Raw genomic sequence first — 13,839 nt, forward strand, 5'->3', positions numbered from 1 at the left:
TAAGTTGTCATTATCATCATATCAGCATGGATAACCCATGGGAGAACCCACGGGATGAACTCATTTCCCTTACCCACCCCAAGAGCCCTGGCCCTCCCACCCTCCCAACAGAGCCTGGGGATTAGAGAAATGCAGAGTCAGAACTTCACCTCGGCCCTGCCTCGTAGCTCACCAGGCAGAGAGTCGGTGCTGCTCCTCATAAGCCGCTCCTTCCGCTCTCGAAGGTAGTTGATGATCTTGTCAGTCTCTTCGGCAGTGAGGTACCTGTTGTCTGCCAGCAGGTTAATGAGGCTCTGGATGGCTGGAGGGTGGCCCCCGCGCACTCCCTCATCAAGGCCTCCTCGCTCTCTTTCCTGTAGGATGGCTTCATCAGCCATCTTGGCTGCCTGTCTGGCAATCTCCTCACGTTCTTTCTCCCGGCACTCATTCTTGTAGCGTTCATAATTTCTGGCTACCAGCACCATGGCATCTGCCTGGGGCATGTTGCGATGCTCTGTAGGAGGGAATGACAAGAGTTATTTTCTCCTGTTACATATTTGAGTGCCCACCTGCTGCACTCTGCCAAGCCTTCCCTAACCTCACATCAGTAAGAAAACCATTTCGGTGATAAGAATCCATTTGGTAACAAAAAGCCTTCAGATTGGGAGTGGGATGGGAAGGGAGATGAAGGACAAGAAGGGAGGTGAATGGATTATCTTTGGTGGGGATGTGCTCCTCTGCATAGAGCTGGTTCTTTGGGAGAATTTCTAGATTACAGACTTGTAGTAAAAACCAAAGAAACATGACAGCCTCCCACAGATTCAAACAGATCATGTGGGGAATATCCATGGGAGGCAGGCTCAGCAGCCTGTAGACCGGCAGCAGGAGGCCAACAAGCCCCTCTGGAAAGCTGGCTCTCCACTGTGCTCCTCAGGACTGAGCTGGCCTACTGTTTTCTAATTCATCAGTTCAAAAGTCATGGATTAAGATCAAATTGTGACCCTAAATAACCTCCTCTCCTCACCCATGGGAATGTGGTTTACAGGGTGGTGAGAAGACTCCTCAGGACTTTATATAAACGCCCTCCCACATCTTGAGGACTATTCTCAAGAGAGACAAATGACCCACTGGAGATCTATGGTTATGGGGGTCACTGGTTAGGCAAACAGAGATCCGGGGTGTGGTGGGAAAAGGGAAAGTCTGTGGTGTAAGAGCAATGAGGACGGCATCAACTGGCAGAGTCTCAACCCTCTGGGCTTAAAGTACTAACAGCTACTTCAGAGAAGGACTTCCAGAAGCCATCCCTGGGCCTCTAAAGAGTCAGGGCCTCTCCCCTGTCCATACAGCACCCGCTCACTTCTCCAGCACACTTACAAATAGTATCCTAAATGCCTGGTATATTCTCTGTCCCCCATTAGAAAATTGGGTAAAAGCAAGGATTCTATTGCATTCAGTGGAGTATGTGGCAGAGGTGTGCTGGAGCCAGATCTCACTGGTGAGAGCCAATTGTGTGCATTTCTTTCCAACTCTCCCTTCAGTGACTTCACGTTGGCGGCTTGAAATAAAATATGATGGGAATATTTACACTATGAAAATCAGCAAATGCTGTAAACCATCACCCCCTACCCCAGGCTGTTACTAATTGATACCTCCATAGAGGTGGACATCTAGTGCCTACTTCTCCACATCTTAGTTGACATTGGGTATTGTCACTCTTTAATTCTTGCCAACTTGACAGATAAAAATGGTATTTCATTTCACCTAATCTGCTTTTTTTGCTGACTTTTTGGGAAAACAAAAATCAAGCAATAAAGTTTTATAACAAACTGGAAATGAGGTTCTTAAAGATCTCAACTTGGCCAGGTATAAAACAATTTAAAAATCTTTTAAGATGTACTGAGAAAAACCAGGCTTTTAAAAAACAAGTTTGTCTTTTTACCTATAAAAAGAGATGCTGTTAGGTAAAAATGATAAAAAACAAAAAACTCATTCTCCATAGATAATGCAGATAGTCACAGTTATCTGGTCAATGGGCAAAAACCAAGCATTTAATGCCTTTAGCTCCAATCTTTTGTTCATTTCTTATTGCTTATTACAAACTACTCCAGAACTGGTTGTTTAGACATTTGCCAGCACACCACTGTGTAACGGCCAAGTATAGCGTTATACATAGCAGGCCCAAAACTGTGTATCCACTGAGAGACTATCAAATAAATGACTATGCAAGTCTCCTCCGGTGTACTTAGAGAAGGACCCTGCCTTGTCTGAGCTGATATATGAGTCATTTGCCCAAAATCTGCTTCTTAGGAGTAAGGCTTAAAACGAACTAGTAACTACCTTTGGGAGTCTGACCCACTTAAGCCTCCGTACCTTGTGGGGTTCCAAACATGATGTTGACTGTACAGGAGCGGTGAATCTGGTGTTGCTGGGTGATGACAATAGCAAAAGGAGATCCTCCTCTGCTAACATCCTCCAAGGCTTGTGAAAGTGACACCTCTGTGTTGAGGAAGATCAAGTCCACTACCATGCCTAGGTCTCTTACCTTCCGCCCCACAGATTCAGCATAATCTCTGTAAACAAACAAACAAACACAAAAAAACAGGATTCAGGTGAGCACTTCCCTGACAAACTCCAAATCTTCACACTGTTGTGTCTCAGCCAGCTGTGTATGCTCACAGACAGAACTCAAATCCTCGCTTACCCCTAGTGCTTTCTTCAGGCTTTGAGGATCTAGACCAATTCCCTTTCTTTACACTGGCTCAGAATCATTTTGACTTGCCTGAGGTCACACAGGAGGTCGCCAGTAGACAGTATTTGATACCCAGGTCCTTCTCTTGATTCTCTAGTCCAATGTTCCTTCCTTAACACCATCCTGCTCCCTAAGACTGTGGCACTTGTCTGTCTTAGGGAAGGCTGCATAAGCCAGTGAGAAAAGCATGGGATTTAATGCCAGAAATGTGGGTTTGGATCCCAGGCCTAACATTTACTTGCAAAGTTGTGAAGCTTTAAGCAAGTCCCTTTACCTCTTACACACCTCAGTTTCTTTACTAATGAAACAGGAATAATATAACTCAGCTCATAAATTATTTCCTTGGCTTTCCCTCCAATCTAATTTAGATCCCTGGTGTTCTCTTTTCACTGGACTCATCACTTATTTATTTATTTTTGTCACCTGCCCAATTAGGGTATAAACTCCACAAGTGTGTATATTTGCTATTACTATTATAGCCCCACTACCTAGCATCTGCCATACATACAAAAAATTTGCTCAACACACATTTAGTATGATTATGATTACCATGAGGACTAAAAATAATTTCTGTAAAGTACCTAGCGTGGGGTAGATACAAGGTAGGTGTTCAAAAAATAATAGCTATTATCATGTGTCCAAAAACAGCTATTTATAGTGAAAGCAGCCTCTATCTCTGAACAAGACAGCCAAGAGCCTGTGAACTCTGCCTGCCGCTTGGTGTCTCAACACCTATTTCCCTAGTCACTGCCTTGAAATTAGCTCTTTAACCCCAAACTGCTAGGAAATACATGAAGTTACTTACTAAGTACCACCTGGGGAAAGGGAACATAGCTACTGCCAAGCCCATAAGCTGCTGTACTCCCTCCTGCTCCTTTGCTCTGCCTGTTCAAGAAGACAATGTATACAGAGTGGAGTAACACGATGCTGTGAGCTCTGGCTTGGCTAACATGGTCACTTAACAGCTCTGCAAGGCCACGGCACTTCACAAAGGCTTGGTTCTTGGCTGACAAATGAAGAGACACACAGGTGCCTCCCAAAGTATTAGGGATTTGGGGCTGCCCCACGGAGGGAGCACCTACTCCCTCTTCTAGTCTCAGCCCACATGGTTCCGCAGGGCTAATCCCACTCTGGCTCTAGAGATGAACTGAGTCAAGTCAGTCCAACGAGAAACCATTCCAGGACTTTTAGGTGGAACACTGGGAAAGAGAAACTATTTCCACTGGGTTTGCTAAGCTAAGAAGACACATGTGTGGGACCAGTCCCATTCTGCCTTTATCAAGTAGAAAACCTGCCTGAGAATGAAGGCAACACTGAGGAAAGCAGTGGTTGAAACACCAGAGACCAAGTCTTGATGACATGGCTTGTCCCTAGATGTGGCCACACTTCAACTTCCCAGTTAAGCAAACTAAAAATGCTCCTTTTGGGGTTAAGCCAGTCTGAATTGAGTTTTCTGGTACCTACAACTGGAAGAACTCTGACTAACACAGCACAGCAATGCCAGAATACGCAGCCTAAGTTCAGTGGGTAGAGCTGCCAAGCAGGAGCCTGAATTTCCCTTCTGACCTTTCTCCTTACTGGGGAGAAATAGCCAAAGGGTTCTTACTTAGTTTGTTTGTTGACCACAATCACAGAACAATCGACAGGCCGCTCAGCATCAAAACGTCTCTGGATTTCCTCAAAATATTGACGATAAAGCTCTTCTCTACGCCGCTCCTCACGTTTCAAACGTTCTGTAAGACACCACCAGGAAAAACCGCAGTAAGGACTGAGTCATAGGCCTTATTTTAAATCCTGAACTACATGTAGGCAAAGGTCATAACACACAAGTACTTTCTGAATTAATCCTCTAGTCTAGGGCCAGGCGCGGTGGCTCACGCCTGTAATCCCAGCACTCTGGGTGGCCGAGGCGGGTGGACCATTTGAGCTCAGGAGTTCGAGACCAGCCTGAGCAAGAGCGAGACCCCATCTCTACTAAAAAAATAGAAAGAAATTATCTGGGCAACTAAGAATATATAGAAAAAATTAGCCGGGCATGGTGGCGCATGCCTGTAGTCCCAGCTACTTGGGAGGCTGAGGCAGGAGGATCACTTGAGCCCAGGAGTTTGAGGTTGCTGTGAGGTAGGTTGATGCCACGGCACTCTAGCCCCGGCAACAGAATGAGACTCTGTCGCCATAAGAAAAAAAAAAAAAAAAAAAAAAAAAATCCTCTAGTCTAACTCCTAAAAATAAACCATTATTTTTTATTATGATAAATCCATCAAAATGTAATGGTTGGATTAAAGGGCATGGCCATTTTAATGCTTCATCTTACTGTCAAACTGCCCTCTAGGAAGGCTGTTACTAATTGATACCCCCACAGAGGTGGATCATCTAGTGCCTATTTCTCCACACTTTCGTCAACATTGGGTATCACCATGCCTTTTAATTCTTGCTAACTTGACAGATAAAAATGGTATGTCGTTATTATTCTAATCTGCTGTTTTGATGAATTTTTTGGAAAAAAAATCAAGCAGGCAAGTTTTATAACAAATTGGAAATGAGGTTCTTGGGGATCTCAACTTGGCCAAGTATAGAAGAATTTAAAAATCCTTAAAGATGTACTGAGAAAAAACAGGCTCTTAAAAAACAAGTTCGTCTTTACCTAAAAGAGAGATGCTGCTAGGTAAAAATGATGGGGAAAAAAAAAAAAAACAACAACCAAAAACCCATTCTGTACAGATAATACAGATAGTTAACCTGGTTAATGGGCAAAAAGCAATCACTGAATGACTTTAGCTCCAGTCTTTTGTTCATTTCTTATTGCTAGACTTTCATATTTATTTCTTCTTGCTGGATGACCAAACCAGATAAACCAGACATTTGTACTAATCTGCAGTTTTCTTTTCTTTTTTTGGAGACAGGGTCTCACTTTGCCACCAGGCTGGAGGGCAATGGCCCGATCATAGCTTACTGTAACCTCGAACCCCTGGGTTCAAGTGATCCTCCTGCTTCAGCCTCCTGACTAGCTAGGATTAGAGGCATGTGCCACCAAACCCAGGTGATTTTTAAAAATTATTGTTGTAGAGACAGGGTCTGGCTATTTTGTGCAGTCTGGTCTTGAACTCCTGACCCGTACTAATCCTCCTGCCTCGGCCCTCCGAAGTGCTGAGATTACAGGTGTGAGCCACTGCACCTAGCCCTAATTTGCATTTTAAAAATTATTTTCAAGCCAAATGTTTTATACATGTTAATAGACTATTTGTATTTCTGCTTTTTATGAACTGCCAGGACTTGTCATTAGCCCCCTTTCAGTTGGGGCATTGGTTATTAGTTTCCTCTATCTTCTGTAAAGTGTTCTACCAATAATAGGAATGGACTGGTTCTGTTACTTTACCTTTTGCACGAGAATGACTTTCTGGGCCGGGAGGGCCTCGCCCATCAAAGCTATCTCTGTAACGGTCAAAGTAAGGGTCATCCTTTCTCCTGCAATAGTCATCCATTCGTAGGTATCGGTCATAAGAGCCTTCTCTCCTGAAAAGTTAAGGAAATTTTCACAAAGATAAAATTCTGTCCTATCCTGCAAAAATCAGATATAGAGAATTCTTTGGGATTAGACAAATGAGGTTTATATCTAGGACTCACTGCTTATAAACTCTGTGGCTATGAGTGAGTTAACTTGTCACAAAAATTGATGAGAGGGTATGAACAGAGATGATGTACAGAAAGGACTTAGCATAGTCCTCAGCATATAGTAAATGTAAAGTCACTGGTAGGAATTATCGTTACTAGTTTTGAGGAACCATTCCATGGTCCACCAATCTCCCTTCCTTGTGCTTTTTAAAAACTATAGTAAAATACATATAATAATATTTTGCCATTTTAACCATTTTTAAGTATACAATTCATTGGTATCACATTCACAATGCTGTGCAACTATCACCTCAAACAGATTGGAACTGTTTATAGCTTTTGGCTATTGTGAATAGTGTTGCCATGCACATTAATGTACAATTTGCTTTGCAGTTTTTTTGGGTATATACTTGGGAGTAAAACTGATGGATCATATGATAATTCTACATTTAACCTTTTTAGGAACTGCCAAACTGGTTTCTACAATGGCTTTATCATTTTACATTCCTACCAGCAATTTATGAGGGTTCCAATTTTTCTACACCTTGCCAACACTAGTTATTTTCTGTGTTTTTAAAAAAATTATTATAGCCACCCTAGCAGGTGTAAAATGGTATCTTATTAAGGCTTTGATTTGCATTTTTCTGATGACTAATGATGGCGAGCATCTTTTCATGTATCTTTTGGCTATCTGTGCATCTCCCTGTGTTTTCTGCACTACCAACACAGTTTGTACTCCATTTCTTGTCCATATGCACAAAGTTGCTTTTCATAAGCCACAGGGAGAGACCTATATTCATTCACTAAGCTTAATTCATCAATCATTCACACATTCAGCAAAATTTATTAAGCAGCACATCTACCACTTGATAGATACTGGAAATATAAGGCTGAAAAAAATCATTGCCCTTACAGAGCTTTCAATTAGTTCAGCAGAACACATCTAACAAAAAGACTTACAAAAAAGCAAGCAGAATGGCTGTGTATGTACCTGTACATAGGATCTCGGGAGTCTCTCATGTCTCTGTATCTATCATACATGGGATCCCGGTGATCTCGAAAATCCCTAGAGTCTCTTAGATCACGAAAGTCTCTAAGATCCCTCATGTCCCGAGCATCACGCATACTTCTGCTGTCTCTGTGATCCCGAATGTCTCTGCTATCTCTGTGGTCCCGCAAGTCTCGGGGGTCTCGAATGTCTCTGCTATCCCGGGCATCTCGGCCATTTCTGCCATCCCTTGGCTCTCTCCTTGGACTTCCTCGAATTGGAGATCGATCACGCCTTGAATCTCGACTGTCTCCAAAGCCATATGGATCCCTGTGGGAGGCAATAAGATGTAAGACAAAGAAATTGAAGGTGGCCAACCTGTCAGCTCTTTTATAAAGTCCCCACCCTCCAAGCACTTTTCTTAAAACAAGGCAGGCAAAAAGTGAGAACATGACTAAAACTTTAAGGATAGTCATCCATCTGGTCAGCAAGTCTAGAAGGTTCTAGAATCTCAAAAGATTAGGACATGAAAGAAAGAATGTATGACCAAAAGCCAAAGGTCTTGACTAGGGTAACAGTATTTATCTGGCTTCAGGAGTAATTTGGTATTCCTTACCCATGACAAACCGTCATTTCAGTATCAACAGGTTTTCAAAGTGAAAGTGTCTTTCCCCTAGACCCTATTTTCTCCCACCAGACTTGTCTAAAAGAGACTTTACAAGGAGGAAAAGTTGGGAGAATACAGTAAGGAGTAAGACTCAAGAAGAAAAAAGAGCAAATGGCACAATCTTCCACAAAGTGATCAAAGGAACTGTCCTTAAAGTACAGAAATCTTCACTTAAAATATCTAACATTAAGCCAGGTGAGGTGGCTCATGCGTATAACCCTAGCACTTTGGGAGGCTGAGGCGGGAAGATTGCTTGAGTCCAGGAGTTCGAGACCAGCCTGGACAACAGTGCAACCCAACCCTGTCGCTACCAAAAATAAAAAAAATTAGCCAGTCATGGTGGTGCTCGCCTGTAGTTCCAACTACTTCAGGAGGCTGAGGCAAGAGGATCGCCTAAGCCCAGGAGAGTTTGAGGTTGCAGTGAGCTATGATTGGGCCACTGTATTCTAGTCCAGGCAACACAGTGAGACCTTGTAAAACGAAAAGAAGAAAAAGAAAGAAAGAAAGAGAAAGGAAAGAGACGACTTTTCGGGCCCCTGGAACCTCGCCCGGGCCCCTCTCTTGGGACCTGTTACAAAAAAAAAAAAGAAAGAAAAAAGAAACAGAGAGAGAGAGAGAAAGAAAGAAGAAATTCTAGCAGCATAATCAAATTAAGGGGGGGAAGAAGAAAAAAAGCACAGTACACATGGCAAAGGATAAAGAGCAATTTCTCTACGTCTTCTTGCAGAGATATTGAGTAGTAGTTTCTCTCGATCTGAGAGTTTATGTAGAACTTGGTTCCTTTTTGCCCATGGTGTTTTAAAAAAAATCATAGATATGCTTGGCCTACTCTGACTCAATGTTCTTCATGAGACACTTCACCACATTGGAAATTCACCTTCAACATATTTAAAATTAAAAATTTCTTATTCCAACCCAATCAGCCCCATTCCTTTTTCATTTCTGCCATAAATCACCTTCCCAGTTACTAAAGTTTAAGTTCTGGGAAGTTAACTTTGAGTCTTCCTTCCCCATCCTCATTAACTCACTTGAGTCCTGTTCATTTTTTTTCTTTCCATTCCCACTGGATTTTTAAATCTAATCCAAGCCCTTATTTCTATGTTGGTACCATCAAGTTTCTAAGAAATAACACTAAAACAAAAATCAACCTTCTGGATTTCAATTCATTCAACACATAAATACCATTTAACCATCCTAACATGCCTATTTCTGTTGTTACCAATCACAGCGTGGCTATCACAACTCTGGGCATCCCTCCCTAACAAATCTGGCCTCTTCTTAATTATTATCTCCCTCTCATCTCCTAATTTGACCTTCCCCAGTTCTACTTAAGCTTAAATTCTATGACTTAATTCAATTGACGTATCTCAATATTTTTGTTCATATGGTTTCTCTACTTGGAATATTTTTCCTGTACTAATCCAAATACCACCCAATTCTCACAGGAAAGTTCATGTCCCATGTCTTCCAAGAAACGTTCCCTACCCTTCCTAGCAACTGCTGATCTTTCCTGTGTAGCTCAGAGCCCTTTCTATCTCTATTACTCATCTTGATCTGTAATTTACCTTTTTACAACAATGTCTTAAGTCTGACCCACTTTAAGGATTACCTCCTCCGTAAAACCTGCCCTGAACTCTTGATCTTCCCCGACAAATATGCTCCTCCTCTAGTCCTTCCCATCTTGGTAAATGGCACATCCACCTACTCAGTTGCTCAAGCCAGAAAACTGGATGTCATCCTTCCCTTAAAGTCTCATCCACCCTTCTAATCACATTTCCAAATTCTGTTCATTCTTTCTCTGAAATTGCTATCACTCCTGCCTACTTTTATCTTCACTGAAGGCCAACCTGTAATCATCTCACCTCAAAACCACAGCAAGAGCCTTCTAAAGTGGTCTCCTCATCTCTGCTTTTGCCTCTTTTCTAATCTTTCTCCAGAAAGATCACTCCAGAGTGATCTTTTTAATATGTAAAACCCTTTGTTGTCTTCCCACAGTATTTAGAATCCAATCTAAATTCTCTACCAAGGCTAGGAAGGTTCTGCATGATCTTGGCTCCTGTATTCTACAACTTCGTCACACTCTCTCCCTAGTTCACCACTCTCTTGTCATACTTTGAGCTATAACTAGACAAGGTCTTTCCTGATCCCTTTACATGAGCACCAAGAACAGACTCATACACATTTTCCAGTTCTCACCATATAAATATCCTTTACTCCCTGATTCTTTTAGATTAAAAACTTACCTTCTGCCCCTAAATTCTCTCATAACACTTTATTTTTACTTATGTCATTTGTCACAAACTGACACAACATACTTGTTTAATGTCTGTCTGCCCTATTAGACTGCAAGCTCCATAAGGAGGACTATGTCAGTTTAAATCTGCACTATAAATCCATTCTGTAGAACAATGTCTGGCACACAGCAGATGCTCCATAAATATGTTAAAGGAATCTTGCCCCTGTACATACTTCTATTACTGAACTTATCACATTGTTCTATAATTATCTGTTTACATGGCTTCCTTAGCAGACAGTAAGTTCTCTTAAAGGCTCTGTATATCCCTAGGACACAGCACAGGAGTTCAGTAAATATTTAATAAACTAAATTATTCTGCTAATTTGTAAGCCTCTCAAGAACAGGTACCATGTTTTGTTTATACTTTTGTCATCTACCATGATTAACATATGAGGCACTCATCACAATGTCATTGGCTTGGTAGAAAACTTCACTTCATCCACATGGGCACATCAAAAACAATTTAAATGCCAATTTTCTTTCTATAGAAAGTCCTTGCCATGTATTTTAAGGTTCACTAGTACTTCTGATCTGTGGGAGCAAACATATGGTATAGACCAGGGAATTTAAATGAGGATAGCTAAACATTATTTTTCTTATTATTAACAGAATAAAGTGCAGACTAACCAATATTCTTATTTCACCTTTCCCTATTATGTCATATAATCCCCCTAACATGTGTAACATCTGATGCAGTGCATAATGTGGGCAAACACTCAGGATCCAATGGGAAGGGACAACTGCAATGTATTTTTGGATTACTAATGATCAGCAGATAAACCTGCCTTGGGGAGCAATTAGAAGTAGTCATTAGAGGTGGAATCCGATTTCAAGTGTTCTTGGCAATCACTACTGAGATATCATGAACCTGACAGACCAGACACATATACAGTCTTGGGCTGGTAGAAATGGGAGTGGGGATGCAGTTAACGACACCATGTTATTCTCAGCCTTAGGACAATTATAAATGCCATATTTGTTTCTCATTCTTTTGAATCCACTGAAAAACCTTACTTACCCTCTAGCGTCCATCCTTGCAAGTTGATTATAACCCTAATTCGCAAAGTCTGGGTTCAACCTTCCAGTTTGAGATGGAAAGCCTCTCCCCTTCCTTCAAAGAATCTAAAGTCCACGTGCAACAAAACTAATGCTCTCTCAAGTGACTTCTTGGTAAAAATGTAGAAGAGGTGATATTCACAAGGGGGAAAAGAACCAAAGGAGTGGTTGAAGTAGGTAGGAACAGAGAAGATTATAAAATGAAAAGGCAAAGCCTTTTTCCTCTCTAAAAGATGAACACTATGGCAGACTGCTGTTGATCTGGAGACAAAAAACCAAACCCTTTAGAGTCACTTTAGGACCCAAACAAAGAACTCCTGAGATCAATAGGGCTCTTGCTGGTCCCAACATCTCTATCAAAGCAAGAACACAGCTAACAAAAGGGTGGTACAGTGTGTAGGATTCAGAGTGTGGGAGGACAAAGCCTCCTGCATGAGATGCTGGACTTCAGATGATAAGTGGGTTAGAAGCAGGTTTCTGGAGCATAATAACGTTTACAATATCATCCCATAGCACCAGAGGTGTTTTACTAAAGGAAACCAAATGCAGCATACCCTCAGGTACTATATCACCACAGGCTAAAAAGAAACCAAACAGTGGTTAAATAAATTTCAGCACTGAAGTTCATAAACTGAAGGCATGTGGCAAACACAACTAAAATTCTGCTGTAAATTTCTCATCTATTCAGCAGGGGGGAGGGGGGAAGCAAATGCTCTTTACCTTGAGAGGAATATAGTCACACCATTGCGAAACATTCGAGAGGTAAGGAAAGGATGGGTGAAGGGAGAAACAATGGCTTTGATGGCAAGTGATGTGCTTCTGGTAGAATGCTTCTCTTCCTCAGGACTAAAGGGGTGTGAAGAGCACTAGGCATTTGAGAGCCTACAGAGTAAGAACCAACAGATGATCATCTTGGAAGATTTTGACGGACTTTGAGCTTTTCTTCAGAAACAGACTGAAAACTCAGGTCCAGGATGGTGTTCTTTGGCCTTGGCTGTATAGAAGGGCAGGGAGGAAGGCCCCTGTCTTTTTCTTTCTTTTCTGAAGAGCTCAGCGTCTCCTTTCTTCCTTTCTGCTCACTGAAGTATTTTTCTTGGGAGGGCCAGACTTTTGATGACCCTGAAAAAATCCTTCATCAATTCTCCAAACTTCTGTCACAGATATACTATCCACAAATATCATTACCTATATGGCTGGCTCCTGTGTGATGTTGATCCCCCACCATGATGGCTCCATGCTACTGTTAGAAATAGAGACAACAGACTTGTGTAGAATTTTGCCAGTAGGTGCAGGTATAATGTGGGGTGTAATGAAATATCACATCTCACAGATCCGAATTTTTTTAAGTGCCCATGCTTCTCCTTAGGAAGCATGCTGATGATTTTCTCAAGCACAAATATGACTTTTCTGTTGGCAGAAGTGGAACTTGCTGAGAACTGACGATTCTTCTTCATGTGTTAGTGCACGAGGTAATCACAACCTGGAATCTTTAACTGTGAGGCCAAGCTAGAGCTAAGGCTGTCTCACAACCACGGAGCAGGCAGTTATCAAAGGAATTAAGACCCTCGTGGGTAAGTAGAAAACGTCTCAGGTCACATGTAAACTTGTCTACAGCCAGGTTATTTCTGATAAGCCAATCCCCAATTACTTTCATCAAAGAGATAGCAGGCTTAACATTCTTCACAAGTATTATGGGGAAAATCCTCGGCAGAGCTTTGGATGTAGACAAGTTAATTCTATTCGTTCTTCTTTAGGTCATATGGAAATACAGTCTTACCTCTAATACTTGAAGGCCACATCTGCATAAGGGTATGGTCCAAAATCTAGATTGCCAAGGTGTTGAGCTGAAGATGATAATTGAGACATCTAAGGTACAACCAGAATCATGATTCCATCTTTGAAGAAGGACCAATGCCAGACAACTTGCATGGTAACTATGAAATGTACTCAAAGGAGTCCAGTGAAGTGGCCTGAGTTTAAATGATTAGAATTCAGGATGAAATGTGATCCAGGGTAGGGATCCCTCATGCAGAGTTCTGTGCTTGGCTGGGCCAGTATTGTCAGAATTATACATCGATAGCTGGAATCATTAGGGAGGCACATTACTGAACAGAGCAAAGCCAGCAGAACTGTGGTTTACAGAAATACTTGAAGAGGTGATAATCCTGTGAAAACTCCCAAAGATACCCAGGTGTTTTGACACTTAAGGTTAAAGTCCACCAAAACAAGGCGTTATGAAGGTCTTGCCAGCATGCTTAAAACCAATATTCTTACTAAAAGTAGAAAGCACTAAAGTAGAGGTACAACTTAAGGAAATATTTGCCATTAGGTACAGTGCTTTTTCTCCCTGTGAACGATGCATCCTCTGTGGCTGGCGGCATATAAAATGATTAAGGCTGCCAAATGAAGGCAGTCTGTTGTTGTCAACATACTGGTACATTTGGAATTACCTCAAGGGTTTGACTGTAAGCATGCACCCAAAGAAAGAGATA

At 41.8% G+C, this 13,839-nt stretch overlaps 1 protein-coding gene across 3 annotated transcripts in view; it reads right to left on the reverse strand.

Annotated features, from left to right (window-relative positions):
• The window catches only part of NCOA5 (nuclear receptor coactivator 5), a 31,639-nt gene that overhangs the window by 2,251 nt on the left and 15,549 nt on the right, over window positions 1–13,839 (reverse strand). For 2 of the 3 annotated variants that reach the window (XM_045528235.1, XM_045528236.1), the window contains 5 exons: window positions 7,332–7,658; window positions 6,105–6,241; window positions 4,335–4,461; window positions 2,350–2,549; window positions 173–493 (listed from right to left, as the gene is read on the reverse strand). In XM_045528235.1, the coding sequence (XP_045384191.1) occupies window positions 173–493; window positions 2,350–2,549; window positions 4,335–4,461; window positions 6,105–6,241; window positions 7,332–7,658 (1,112 nt within the window). Of the gene's footprint in view, window positions 1–149; window positions 494–2,349; window positions 2,550–4,334; window positions 4,462–6,104; window positions 6,242–7,331; window positions 7,659–13,839 lie in introns of all 3 variants that reach the window. The other variant, XM_045528237.1, reaches the window with a different exon arrangement.

The sequence above is a fragment of the Lemur catta genome, chromosome 17 (assembly GCF_020740605.2).
Source record: "Lemur catta isolate mLemCat1 chromosome 17, mLemCat1.pri, whole genome shotgun sequence".
In the NCBI taxonomy this organism is placed as follows: Eukaryota; Metazoa; Chordata; class Mammalia; order Primates; family Lemuridae; genus Lemur; species Lemur catta.